Source organism: Megascapheus bottae, chromosome 15 (assembly GCF_031878675.1).
Source record: "Megascapheus bottae isolate mThoBot1 chromosome 15, mThoBot2.hap1, whole genome shotgun sequence".
Taxonomy (NCBI): Eukaryota; Metazoa; Chordata; class Mammalia; order Rodentia; family Geomyidae; genus Megascapheus; species Megascapheus bottae.
In genome coordinates, this window is record NC_143523.1 from 39,167,659 (window position 1) to 39,182,751 (window position 15,093).

The following is a 15,093-nucleotide window of genomic DNA, read 5'->3' on the forward strand; positions in this document are numbered from 1 at the left end:
CTATCAAATCAACTTGACCTCCCACCTACCCCCATCAAAGTTGACTTTGGTTGACAAGGGTTTTTTGTCAGTTTTGGACCTGAGCTCTGGGCCTGGGTGCTGTTGTCCCTCAGTCCTTTGCTCAAGGTTACTGCCCTACTAAGCCACATTGTCACTTTGCGGCTTTGAACCGCAATCCTCAGAGCTCAGCCTCCTGAGTGGCTAGAATAATATGCATGAGCCACCGCACCAGGCACTTAAAATGGTTTTTCAACTTGAAAAACCCAACAATGAAAAATGTGAATAGACAGAATAAAACTATCAAGCCAAATAGCATGTGTGAAATCTCTCAGTGACCATGACAGGTGTCTGACTCATTTCTGGGGCTTCTCACTAGCTCCATCTGAACGTGCTGAACTTCTCATGTGGGAAGGAATGTCAGAAGTAGTGGATCCAAGTTGGAAGACAATGTCAGTGTCCTAAATTCTCTTTTTCCAGTTCCTGACAACTTGAGCATGAATAGTTTACTTAGCAATTTCTCTTGCAAGAAAAAAACTTTTGCCTCTTAATCCAAGCAGCAGTTAGATGCTTGTATGATGGTGTATTTAACACGTATTCATATCTAATACTGCTCTTCCTTTCAGGTACCTCACAGCAATGCCAGTCCTGGGCCTTGAACTGGGGGACTGAGCATTGTCCTTGGGCTTTCTCAAGGCTAGAGCTCTGGAGTCACAGTACCATTTCCATTTTCTGTATATGTGGTACCGAGGAATTGAACCCATGTCTTCGTGCATGGTAGGCAAGCACTCTACCACTAGGCCAAACTCCAGCCCCCAAACGGCAGTCCTTCTGATGCTAACTTCCACAGATAAACAGATCTAATTGAAAGTAAAGATCTCTAAGTTTGTAGTATTTGTGCATTTCTTGAACATTTAATGTGTAAAACCTAGTTTTTATTTTTGTTCTGGTACTGGGGCTTGAACTCAGGGCTGAGCACTGTCCCTTAGCTCCTTTAGCTCAAAGATAGCACTCTACCAGTGGAGCTGTAGCTCCAATTCTACCCCTTTATTGGTTAGTAGAGGTCTCAAAAACTTTCCTGCTGAGCTGGCTTCAAACCACAATCATCAAACCTCAGCCTCCTCAATAGCTAGGATTAAGGGCATGAGGAACTGGCATTGAAGAAGGCAATAATCATTACCTCTTTCTGGGGAAAACAACTGGTTAAGATGTTTCCATATGTGATGAACAGCAGAACCAACCAAAAGGTCCAAATGGGAAATGTTTGGAAGAATTTTTCCAGTAATCAGAAAGCAATAGTAATTCAATTCCCTAACCTTCCATTCTATAGATGTCTTCACTGGTATAAATATTATAGTCTCTATCCTATATTTAACAAGAATTGGATCACTGGCATGGGATTCTGAACATGGGCTCTTCAAAGTATCTTCATTGGTTGGTTTGCTCTGCAAAGATAACACTTGCTGGTTTGACACTATTGAGCTTCAGCTATTCTGAAGTGTTTATATGGGTGGATAAAAGAAAGCTTAAAAACTTAAGCAAAAACTTCTTGAAGTAAATCACAAGAACTGGATTCTTGCAGTCTTTTTTCTTTTTCCCTTTCCCATTCCTGGGGCTTGTTCTTACGGCCTGAGAACCATCGTTGGGCTTTCTCAAGGCTAGACCTCTACCACTTAAGCCACAGCACCACTTCTGGCTTTTTCTATGTATGTGGTACCAAGGAAATGAACCCAGGTCTTTGTGCGTGCCAGGCAAGCACTCTACCACTAGGCCAAACTTCTGGCCCTCTTGGCAGTCTTTAGGAACCCAGAATTAATACCTTGCCTTTAAACTCATTCACATTAAAACTAAATCAGATATAACATGTGAAAGCATGAGTTGAAGCACTCTGGGGGGGGGAAAAAGGGGTGGGTATTTAAAAATGGCAAAAGCTTGCCAGGGGCCAGTGGCTCAAACCTTTAAAGCTGATCTCAAGAAGTTGAAATCAGAGGATCTAGGTTCAAAGCAAGCCCCAGCAGAAAAGTCCAAGATACTTTTTTCTTTTCTTTTGCCAATTCCAGGGCCTGTGCACTGTCTCTAAGCCTCTTTGTGTTCTAGGCTAGTGCTTTACCACAGCACCACTTCTGGCTTTTTCTGAGTAGTTTATTGGAAATTGGAGTCTCACAAACTTTCCTGACTAAATTAGCTTTGAACCACAATCCTCAAATCTCAATCTCCTGGGTAGCTCGGATTGTAGACGTGAGCCACAAGTGATCAGCTAAGATACGCTATCTCCAATTAACCAACAACGAAAAAGCAGAGCGCAAGAAAGCCCAGTGAGAGCCTGAGGCTTGGAGTTCAAGTCTTGAAGTTGGCACCAAAAAAAAAAAAAAAAAAAAAGTCCAAAATGTGTACATCATTTGAAATAGTGAATGAAGGCAGAATAGCAATCTACACATAGGGCTAAGAGATTGTGGACCTAAGAAAAATCAGGATAGAAACAAAGCAGTTTGCAAGGTCAAACTATTTGGACTACACTTCTTCCCAGTATCTTTGAGGTGTTAAGAAGTACATATTTCTCATAACTCAAAGTTTCCCAACTATGGACCTCACACAGCTATCTAAAATCAAGACTCCAAATTAAGACAACTCCCCAGGGTTGCACGGTAAACAATTCATATTCACACCTGGATGACTACATTCTTTTCTAACCTCATAGAACACCCAGTCAAAAAAAGAGCTGGACAGAGTGGCTCAAGTTTGTAACACTAGCTTAAAAAAAAAAATAAATGGAGGTCGGGGTGGGGGTAGGGTTAATCGTGGGGCTTGTACTATGGGCCTGGGTGCTGTCCCTGAGCCCTTCAGCTCAAGGCTACCTATCACCCTATACCTTGAACCACAGCCCCACTTCATTTTCTAGTGGTTAGTTGGAGATAGTCTCTAGACTTTAGTGCCCAGGCTGGCTTTGAACCCTTATCCTCAGATCTCAGCCTCCTGAATAGCTAGGATTACAGGTCTGAGTCACTGCACCACACCGGGCTTCTCAAAAAAAATTTTTTTTTGGCCTGTCCTCGGGCTTTCTCAAGGTGAGCCACAGTGCCACTTCCGGCTTTTTACCGCCTATGTATGTGGTAACAAGGAATTGAACCTGGGTCTTCTTGCATGCTACGCAAGCACTAGGCCAAACTCCCAGCCCCTACTAGTTTCAGAGGTGGACAATTAGGGCTGTACTGCTGTGAAGCAACTGGGGGAGAGGGTGGTCTGAGTCCAGTAGACTCCATCTCAAGCAATGGCTTGGCTTCTGGGTAGCATGTGTTTGTTATCCTTCCTGATGCAGGCAAGCACAAGCAGAAAGATCCTAATCTAATCCAGCCCAGCCCTAAAGATCCTACTTCAAATATAATCAAATGTAAAGAATGGCTGGAGAAGCCAGCGGTGGCTCACGCCTGTAATCCTAGCTACGCAGGAGGCTGAGATCTGAGGATCATGGTTCCAAGCCAACCTGGGAACAAAAGGACCTGAGACTCTTCTAGAAAATGGGAAGTGGGGCTTGGCTCAAGGGTAAAGTGTAGCCTTGAGCTGAGGAGCTCAGGGGCAACACCCAGGCCCAGGGGTAGGGTGGTAGCCTTGAACTGAAGAGCTCAGGGACAGGGCCCAGGCAGAGTACAAGTCCCATGACCTCCCACCCCACTAAACACACACACACACAGAAAGAGAGAGAGAGAGACAGAGACAGAGACAGAGACAGAGACAGAGAGAGAGGGGGGGGAGAGGAGGGAGGGAGGGAGGGAAGAATGGCTGGAGGGGGCTGGGAATGTGGCTGAGTGGTAGAGTGCTTGCCTAGCATGCATGAAACCCTGGATTCTATTCCTTAGTACCATATAAACAGAAGAAGCCAGAAGTGGTGCTGTGGCTCAAGAGGTAGAAGCTCGGGGAAGTGCCCGGGCCCCAGGAGTTCAAGCCCCAGGAATGCCAAATAAAAGGAATGGCTGGAGGCATGGCTCAAGTGGTAGAGTACCTATCTACCTAGTAAGCATGAGGCCTGAGCTCAATTCCTCAGTACAGAGGTGGGGGAAAAGGACAGGGAAAACTCTGGGACACAACTTCTGATAAAGTCTTTTTTAATGGAAAATGTAAAACCCCTTTAACTTTAATGTACAAAGCCATATGTAACACTTGCACTTTAACAAAAGCAAGCCAATGTTTAAAAAAATACATCATTAAATGTATATATGTATATATTTACAAAGCATATTAAGTTTAATATTTAGTTTTAAAACTTCACATAAATTTTACCAAAATGAGACAATTTTAAATAAATTACACCTTTTGAAAATGTTTAATTTTACAGTCAATAGCTTCAACAAAATATTGAAGTGTCTGTATTTAGTATCTACTTTATATACTTTATATTTTACAAATTTTACAATTATTTGGCAGTAATTTCTGATTATAACATGACTGCTGTGCGAGTCAGCATCAGCAATTTCCCAAACGCAGGCAATAGCTGGTGTTGGTGTCCTATTCTCACAGTAACTGTCTCAATGTAGTGAAAAATATTAGTTATTTTATTAAACTGTACAAGGGTACATTTACACTTCATCAACAATATAGCAGAGAATTTTCTTTACCAAAAATAAATACATCATTTTAAATCTGGCATTTTCACAAACATCATATACACTATAATACAGAAACCACTATGTAATGCTGTTTTCAGTTCAGCTTGTTTTACAGCTAACATTGACTCACAGGAGCTATGACATATGCTATACTGCTGTGGTGTCAGTAACAAGTAATTACTACAAAGAGCATTTCTTGGCACTGATGGTTTTATGAAACTAAAGTGTGCCTTTCATCATTCAGAAAGAAATCCCAGTCTGTGGGCTACAAACATCAAACTGGACCACATTTAATTTTCTTCCATATCCTCTACTTCATCTTCATGTATCTTCAAAGTTCTCACCATTTCTTTGACTGCATGATATAAGATATTTTTAACCTGAAAGAGATGTTGGTATTTCTAATAATTTGTGTTGGAAAGAAATTAACAAATGACAACTGCCAGATTAAAAACAAAGTAATATGTTTAAGGGTATCAAGGCAAGCCAAAAAAAAATAAGCAAAAAAAAAATATATATATATAAAGAGAAAAAAATGTCAGGGCTTTAAAAAAAAAAAAAAACTTGTTGGGCACTGGGTGCTTCATGCCTGCAATCTTAGCCACTTAAGAGGCTGAGCTCTGAGAATCATGGTTCAGAGTCAGATCTGACTTTGAGATAAGTGATAAGTCTGTGAGATTCTTATCTTCAATTAACCACCAGAAAACCATACGTGGCATTATGGCTCCAAGTGACAGAGTGCTAGCTTTGAGTGAAAAAGTTCAGGGACAGTGCCCAGGCCCTAGGTACAAACTTCGTGACCAACAATGCAAAAATGAAAAAGCATGGGTAAGCCATAAGTTAAAATAAGGGTTATTAAAATTCATGTAATTAAAATATTGGTGTTAATCTTTGGTTGTTATCCTAATGAGACAAACTAGCCAATGACTGCCTAACCTGTTACACTTCTTTTTTTTTGCCAGTCCTGGGGTTTGAACTCAGGGCCTGAGCATTGTCCTTGGGTTTTCTCAAGACAAGAGGTCTACCACTTGAGCCACAACACCATTTCCAGCTTTTCCTATGTATGTGGTACTGAGGAATCGAACCCAGGTCTTTGTGCATGCTACGCAAGCACTACCACTAGGCCAGCCCCCAAATACAAAGTTGTCATGGGGTTTGAACTCAAGGCCTGAGCACTGTTCTTGGGCTTTTTCTCAAGGCTAGTGCTCTACTACTTGAGCTACAGCACCACTCCTGGCTTTTACTGTGTATTGGTACCAAGGAATTGAACCTAGGACTTCATGCATGCTAGGCAAGATGCTACTACTAGGCCATGCTCCCAGCCTGTTATACATTTCTATTTTCTGAATATAACAAGCTCACAGAATAGGACTTATTAATCATTTCTTACCTGTAGCTTATCATCATAATTGATTTCTTCTTTTAAAAGTCTCAGTTCCTGTGTTAAATGAAACGACTGTACAAGATGCTCTGGAGACACAAAATCTTCGGTTACCTGAATACAGCTGTGAAAGTTCTGTACCTATTCCCAAAAGAAAAGCCATGAAACATAAATCTCAGGAAACACAAGTGAGGCCAATAAACATAAAGGTCAATTCTATCAGAGAATTTTCCAAAACCATCAAATGGATTTCAAAGCAGAAGACCGCACTTGAATGGGAAAGTTATGTCATTGAAAAGCTTCATGTGGAGTGACTTTGTAAATGAAATATTTTTAAATGATAAAAAGAAATATCTTTTCCAGGAATCCTTTGGAGAGGCTGATAATCAGATCCTAGTTACCAATTTTGTCAAGGTGGACTTTTAAAATGTGTTACTTTAAAAAACTTGCTAAGTAATATGTTGCTGTTTCTTAGGCTAAGCAATTTGGTCATTTCAGTGTTAACTTACACACCAGGGAAATAAACGTATCTTAGTTCATTTGTGAGGAACTGAATGAAAACTTTAGTTCCATACAGATCTACTGACCACAAATGAGTTTCAATTTCCTAGGGCTTTAGTTATTTTGTGCTTTTATTTCAAATTAGCCAATTAAAGAGACCCTCTAATCTTCTGTGACTTTATTGCAACACTTTCCAAGTTTCCTCTCTCCTGATGAAAAATGGTTTTCTTAAGAAGCCAGTCAATACTATCTGTTGCTCAGCATTTACAGATACTTCACTATTTCTTAGGTTACTTTCCATTTATTCTCAGTATTAAGAGGATTTGTACTCTTTTAGGTTGTCTTCTAGTGGTATTTTAAAATGGCATAAAAATTCCTGGGAAAGGAGAAATAATGGAAAAACTAAGCATTTAATTCTATTCTAATTTTTAAAAGTTTGCAAAACAAACTTAATTGGGAGTGAGATGAAAAAGAGATAGTAAGTGGGAAATGGAGACTGTGGGAAAGAAAATCTAATTGATGACAGTGTAATGGAATTCCAGAGGGGCTACAATTCCTCCTCTGGACATATGACCACCTGAGCAGCTGCTGAAGTCTGCAGAGTTAACTCAAGCACTGTGCCTCTATTGATAACTTGGTAGAATATAAAGCAAATATTCTTTCTGTAATCATTAGGCTGTTGGTTCCTCAGTAGAATGAACAGTAGATGCCTCACATTTTCACCATGTCTGTACAGTCTCACTGGCTCTTCATTATTTGTCTGTAGAATAGATGCTCTATTTCACAGAACAGTAGACTATGGATGAGATGTGTCCAGCGCCTGTCCCAAGACAAATCAGCCAATAAATGGCAAGTCAACAGGAGCCCAACTCCTGTGATGTCTTGTCACAAAGATGCTTTACAGTCTTACATTAACTCCCTCACACCATCAAACACAGTCTCCAAATGCCCTCTCTCTCCTTATCCGAACATAGGTTTTAGTATGTCACCTTTTGGCATGTATCTAATTCTGGCCTGTCTTAAAAATCACTGTGGGTCCAAAATTTCTACTTCATTTATACTTTTTTCGTTATTGACATTATTTGATTCATCCATCATTTTTCTGGTTTCCTTCAGGTCTTTATCCATGGAGTTTCTTTTAGCTCTTTGAGCATATTTAAGATAGTTTCTTAGCAAATCCAATGTTTGGAATTCCTCAGGGAACATTTCTGTCAATTTAGTTTTTCCCTTGGAATGGGCCATACTTTCTTTTGTCTTGAAAACTGGGCATCTGTACATAATGTGTAACTTTGGTAATCACATTTTTCCCTGCCTTAGTGTTTGCTGCTGGTGACTGCAGAGAGCTATAGCCATCATTCAGTGACTTTTCCAAACTGTTCAGAAAGGCTGCATTCTCTGTTGGGGGAGTGGTCACTGAAGTCTTGGTTCCATTATTTCAGTGGTCAGCCAGTGCCCTGACAGATTTCCTTAAGTGAAAAATCAGCTGCCTTTTTCTTCATCAAATGGTCTCTTGTTTACTCTAAGAATTGGGATTATATTCCAGAGTTCTGAAAGTTTTCAGTCAGTCTTTGCCAGTTTATGGTTCTTTTAAAAATGAAGTTTTTCAGAATGGCGATGCTTATTAATGTTTAAAAGTTGCTATGTGTTTTTGAACAACCCCCATCTGATGTTTTGCTGAAAGGCTTGAGGTTGAAGAGATAATGTTCGGTTCTGAAGTAGAATACAAATTAACTTCCCATTCAACTTACCCTTGTCTTTTGCAATGTATGAGTCATTTTAATTTCACTTCCCAGACCAATACTGCCTTAATAATATTTGCCTTAAAGGATCAGGTGTAATTCAGAGAGTATTTTTTTCATGTTCATAGCAGAAAAGTTATTATCTCAACACTATTATTCCTATATAGTCACCTGTTTCTGAAAATTTAGTGTGAAAAATAATTCAGTGATTCAAAGGCATAAAATCTAAAATATACACTCATTGGGAATATTAATGAAAAATAATCTAGTAAGACAAAGTTTAGGGTAATTTTATTATTGCTGATTTAATGAGTTTCACATACTTGGTCATCATGCTTACCAACTAAATATTTTCAGTCTGCAATCCGAGTCTCCCCCGCCACTCCATACCCCCTCTTAAGAGTATAGAAAGCTGTGGCAATCACACTATCCTTGAGGTTCCTTGGACTTTATTGAATAATAGAGCTACTAGTTTCCAGTTTAGTTTCTGGATATACTCAGCTGTTCACAGGTCAAGAATAGAATACTGTTTCTTTTCTAGCATTGCTATCTCCTGTAATACAGTATCACTTGGCTGAAACAAATTTTTGTTGGTGCCTATTGTTTGTACAGGCTTCCTATTTGAGTTTTTTCAGTCATTCCTTGCACAGTAACATTAGCAATGCTTAGGAATTTGTCAGAAATGTAGAATTTCAGGTTCTCCACTCCCAGACTCAATGAATACAAAATTCTAGGGGTTGAGTACAGCAATGTGTGCTTAATGAAGATTTCTAGAAAAATCTTATGCCAAAGAATAGAATTACTTCAAAAGCCATTTGTGGTCTACTAGATAATGTTGAACCACCAATTAATTTGGTGCCTTAGAACTAGGTTGTACATGTTAATGTGTATCAAAAAACCAATAAGTGGACAGAGATGTATAACTTTGAATTTTACTACTTGTGAGTCTGATATAAAACCCTCCAAACAAAGAATAAAACAAAACTATATTGTAATTATCCTGCACATAGAAGGTAATAGAAATTTCTATCTTTAGAGATGGCAATTTGTATGCCCAACTATGCATCACAAAACTTAAAAACTTAAAAGTTTTGTCTTAGAGCACTTAGCAACACTTTCTAGCAGGCCTCAGAATAGAACCTGCCAGTTTATCTTGGTGTATCATCTTTTATTACAGATGATATTTGCTCCCTATAATAACTATTAATTTTATATCAATCTTAAAATGTCTTCTGACATACACATGTACACAGAAAATTGGAAGTTACTTTCTAGTCCAAGTAAATATTCTGAAGTAGGCAGTTTCATATGCAAAGAAGTCAGAATATGTATGATTGTGCAAAAACCTTATACATATACATAGGTTATACGGACCCATAATTGTTTTAATCTGTTTGTGTAAGAATGTTAGAAGAAAATATTTTCCTGTCTTCTATACAAAATAGTAAAGTCACAAAACAGACTTCTCAAATAAGTAGACTGCTCTAGGTAAGAGGGAAGAATGGGAAAAGTCAAATCTTGGGCTAGGGCACGGCTCAGTAGTGCACTGCTCATGCTAATGACAATTCAAGTATGGAGAAAGCAAAAGTAAGTACAACAACAAAAAATCAGTACAACTTTTCATAAAGTTTACTTTCTAGTGAAGAGTGTAAGACAATGAAAAAGTAAATTACAAATTATATTAGATGATGACTGAAATGAAGAAAATAAAGCAGAGAAAATGACAAAAAATAAAGATAGTAGGGGTAGGAATGTTTCACACTGTGTATGAAAACAGCAAAGCAAGAATTAGGAGAGTAAAAGGCTGAGTGTGTTTGTGTACGCACACACATATGTGTTAGTATAAACATAAATGGTATAGTCATAGCCTAGATATTTGTACAAATAGGGTTTCACATATGATCTCTCTCTATATAAAATGTACACTTCCAAACTCACTTCCATTTCTATTCCTCATCTCCCCAATCCCCTTTTAAAATAATAGGTGTTCTCACTCTTCCTTTCCTTAAAAATACCAAAAAGGCAACAGGTTTCATTGTCCTGTTTTTACATATGCACATAAAAGTACTTTGGCCATATTCATCCTTACTTACCCCTGACCATAGGGCCAAACCCTCCCTGCTGGTAACCACCTTCCAACATAGGGTATTTTCCTTTTTGAAACTGGTGAAGATTTTTCTCTTTTGTGTGTGTGTGTGTGTGTGTGGGTGTGTGTGTTGGTATTAGGGGTTTGAACTCACTTGTATTCTTACTTGCTTTTTTAAATCGCTTTACTCATGGCTGGTACTCTACCACTGCCCACAGCTCCAGTTCTAGGTTTCTGCTGGCTAATTGGAGATTAGAGTTTCCCAGATGTAACTGCCCAGGCTGCCTTCCAACTCTGATCTTCAGCTTCCTGGGTAGCTAGGACTATAGGCATGAGCCATTAGCTCCACCTATTATGAAATTTTGAACAATGGCATGTCATCTTTTTTTGCCAGTCCGGCTTGAGGCTCAGGGCATGAGCACTGTTCTTGGACTTCCTCAAGGCTAGAGCTCTACCACTTGAGCCTTAGCATCATTTCTGGCTTTTGTTCTATGGATGTGGTACCGAGGAATCAAACTAGGGTCTTCATGCATGGTAGGCAAGTACTCTACCACTAGGCCAAACTCCGGGCTCAGCATGTCATCTTTTTAACAGGATCGCTTTGTGCTTACCATGTGGACAGAAGAAAACTCCTTTCTTCTTTTTCCTTCAAAACTAGAAGCTTCAGAGAAACAAGTTATAAGCATGAAATGTTTGCGGTATCAATAACTGAGTCTCTTTCGAATGGAAACTGGGAAAGGGAGCAGATGGACTTTTCAAGATTAAATTTTCTAGACTGAACTTTTAGCTTAATAACATAATGCAATATATTTCTAAAACAAAAGGTGTAAGGTAGTCTCTTCAAAAAAAAGGGCTGGGAGTTTGGCCTATTGGTAGAGTGCTTGCCTAGCATGCATGAAGACCCGGGTTCGATTCCTCGGTACCCCACATACATAGCAAAAAGCCGGAAGTGGTGCGGAAGCTCAAGTGGTAGAGTGCTAGCCTTGAGAAAGTCCAAAACAAAACAAACAAACAAACAAACAACAACAAAAAAAAAACCTGTACCTTGCTGGGGTCCAGTGACTCATACCTATAAAATCCTTGCTACTCAGGAGGCTAATATCTGAGGACAGCAGTTCAAAGCCAACCTGGGCAGGAAAATCCATGTGATTCTTACTTCCAATTAACCATCAGAAAACTAAAGTGGAGTTGTGTCTCAAAGTGGTAGAGCAATATCCTTGAGCAGAAGACCTACAAGGTCAGCACCCAGGCCAAGATTCAAGCTTGACAACAGATACCATCCACCCCTTCCCCACAAAAAAAAACAACAAACTAAAAAATTGTACCTAAATAACCAATTGTTTACAAAACAAATATATCACATAATGTGCCTATCTACAAAAATAAAGCTTAAATCTAGTGGCTCAGGGGACTAAGATCAAAGTACATCAGACTTCATCTCCCAAACAAGTAAAAAAGCAGGGCTGCACTGCAAGAATGGTTTAAAGTAGTGGCACTCTAGCCAGGTTCTGAGTTCAAACCCCAGTACTGCAAGAGAAACAAACCATAAAACCAACCCAAAAATATATCCAAACAATGAAAGTCAATACTCAAATACAACATGAAAATATAAGTGAAAAAAATGATGTAATATTGAAGTAAAAGAATTTTTTAGGGGGTTACTGGGGCTTGAACTCTGGGCCTGGGAGCTATCCCTAAACTCTTTAGCTCAAGGCTAGCCTGGAGAGTAGCTAGGATTAATGAAGCATGAGCAACAAGCAACTGGCTAAAAAGAAACCTTTTTGTAGTTACAAAAACAAATGTACCCATCGATGCAAGAAAAAAAACTGATCAAATAAGCTTCATAAAAATCAATGTTTTTGAGAGGGTACTAAATGTGTAAGGTACGGCCTCAAGCACACTGTGTGCATTAAACTACACTCCCACCAATTATCATTAAAGATGTCATTAACTAAAGGAAAAATAGGCCATGGATTGGGAAATATACTTGGAAAACATATTTGTAATAAACATTCACAACAAATCATTAAAAACCAGGAAAACTATGTAAACACACACTAAACCAAAGTAAACAGAAGACATACATTTAGACATTCAACATATTTAGTAAGGAAACACAAGTTAAAGCCACAGTGAGATGCTACTGTATACTAATATAGTGTAAAAAATTATCATAAGTAAGAAGAAAAAGAAATCAAATGTTTGCAACAATGAATCAGAAGGAAATATTCTATTTTAATTACAGCTTGTCAATTTCTTACTAGCTCATACATTTATCATGTGATCTAGCAGTATCATTATACAGTACTTACACACAAATATAGGTTATTTATTCAGTGAAAAAATACAATGAAAACATGGAAGAAATATTCAACTTATAAATACAAGATAGATGAATATGAAAAGTATGATGCTAAGTAAAAGTCAGATTCAGTACATAAAAGACTCTCATAAAGACAAAATTGGAGGACACAGAATGCTTATATAACTAGGAAGTTTAGAATATACCACTAAAAGGAAAGTGGTTACAGGAAAGGGAAGATAAAACAAAAGATGGAGTTCAAGGTCAGTCTAAGCAGAGAAAAGTTTGCTAGACTCCATCTCCAAAAACCGTAACTAGAAGCACTGCTCAAGTGGTAGAGCACCACCTATAGAGCTAATGGCCCTGAGTTCAAAGCCAAGGAATAAGCTTTTGAATGACAGCACTCACAAGGATGACTTGGGGCCCCAAAGGAGGAGGTGAAAACTCAGTTCAAGTCTAATACATTTTGTGACAAACACAGGAAAATCATAGAAAAACTCAAGTCGGGAAGGAGACCCAATATAGTTACACAATGTGGTAAAGACAAAGTGAGGCAAAGGAGGTGAGTTGGGCTTCAGAATGACTATGGTGAAACCATTTCAAAAGTAGCACTTGTCTTGCCCATACCTAGGATGGGCAGCCCATTGTTTACAGATCTTCCACTTAAGAGATTTGCCTGTCATATCATAAGGTTGGAAGGAGAAAACAAAAATCATGCAAGTGAAAAGTTCAAGGCTACAGGAACATTGGGTAAGAGTTTAGAACAAAAGTGTAAGAGACGATTATTTTTTGGAGTGATAGAATTAAAACAAAAAAACACGACAATATTGTATTTTGATGTGTGGTTACCTAAACATGCATTTGTAAAAACAGAATTGAACACTAAAATCATAAAATTTTTGTTTGGTTGAAACATGATATCGAAGACCAACCTTGTTTCACATCTAATCAGAAAACTGATTTGAGTAAGATGAATGTATAAATAAGGATTTTTGAGCCAGGACTATGGCTTAGTGCTATAATGTTTACCTAGCATGCTTGAAGCCCTGGGTTCAATTCTTTGGTACCATATACAAAGAAAAAGCCTGAAGAGATGCTGTGGCTCAAATGGTAAAGTGCTAGCCTTGGGAAAGCTCAAAGATAGTGTCCATGCATGGAGTTCAAGTCCTAACACTGGCAAATATAAACAAACAAGGATTTTCAGAGGAATCTCTATAAAGATTATTCTTTTTTAGAAAGTGAGATGTATAGTCTGAACTTAGGACCTCATCATATCTATCAGTCTACCTCTTCAGCCCTTAGCTCTCTTCCTCCTCCTACTCCTCCTAGCACGTGCGCTCTCTCACGCACTCTCCCGCCACCCGCCATCTCCCAACTTCTCCCAACTTCTCCCACTATCCCTTAGTTTTGTTACTGAAGGCTGATGGTCTACAACTTGAGTACAACTCTGCTGGTTTTTTGCTTGTGGTAAGAGTCTCATGAACTTTCCTATCCAAGCTAGGCTTGATCCTCTAAATCTTCATCTCTTGTGTAAACTAGGATTACAGACATAAGCCACAGGCGTTGACTGGGCTGTCTTCTTATTTCCAAATAGATCTATAATAATATAGGTGAACTTTTGACTGAATAAATGTTCAACTGCTGTGAATAAAAATCAGGTACTTTCTGGTAGCTAGGTAGGAAGCAAAAAGAATGGCATGTGGAGTGAATTCCAATTACATATGAATCACAAATTATGATACATCTCTGAAATGATCACAAATCCACAGGAACAAAAATAAAGCCATTTAACATAAATATATTTTTATAGGAGGTTAAAATAGAAATATGCACATTTGTATTCTATATTTTGCTATCATAGGGCTGGAAGTGTAGCTCAAGTGATACCAGTGCTTGTCTACCAAAGTACAAGACCTTGAGGTGAAATGCCATGATCACTGAAAAAATACTTTATTATTTTTTTGTTATCACAGATGCCATGAGATATAAAAACGTTGAATCTACTATCTTTTTTTTTTTTTGGCCAGTCCCTAGGACTTTAACTCAGGGCCTAAGCACTGTCCTGGGCTTTCTTCAAGGTTGGCAATCTACCATGTGAACCACAGCACCACTTCTGGCTTTTTCTATGTATGTGGTACCAAGGAATCAAACCTAGGTCTTTGTGCATGCTAGGCAAGCACTCTACCACCAGGCCAAACTCGCAGCCCATGAATCTACTATCTTAAAAGCAAATACTGTAAAGAATATTTGTTCTCAATATCAAAAATGCAGTATACCTCTTCTGCAAATAGTCACTGAAAATTGTCTGTGATAAACAAATGCCTATTACATGTATCTCAATTTCTAGGTGGTAAGTGGGAAAAAAATGGAGAATCCACTGAGGCAAACAAGCTTCTAAGCTGTAATTTAGGCTTCATTCAATCTATAAAAATCTGCTATGCTGAATTTTAAATTTGATAGAACATTATCCCTATCACCTAATCTAT

The 15,093-nt window shown here is 38.6% G+C and overlaps 1 protein-coding gene across 4 annotated transcripts in view; it reads right to left on the reverse strand.

The window, feature by feature from the left end:
- Positions 1–4,097: 4,097 nt before the first annotated feature.
- The window catches only part of Jmjd1c (jumonji domain containing 1C), a 182,497-nt gene continuing 171,501 nt past the window's right edge, over positions 4,098–15,093 (reverse strand). For 3 of the 4 annotated variants that reach the window (XM_090346401.1, XM_090346402.1, XM_090346400.1), the window contains 2 exons: positions 5,989–6,120; positions 4,099–4,978 (listed from right to left, as the gene is read on the reverse strand). In XM_090346401.1, coding sequence (XP_090202527.1) covers positions 4,889–4,978; positions 5,989–6,120 — 222 coding nt within the window. In that variant the 3' untranslated portion in view covers positions 4,099–4,888. Of the gene's footprint in view, positions 4,979–5,988; positions 6,121–15,093 lie in introns of all 4 variants that reach the window. The other variant, XM_090346399.1, reaches the window with a different exon arrangement.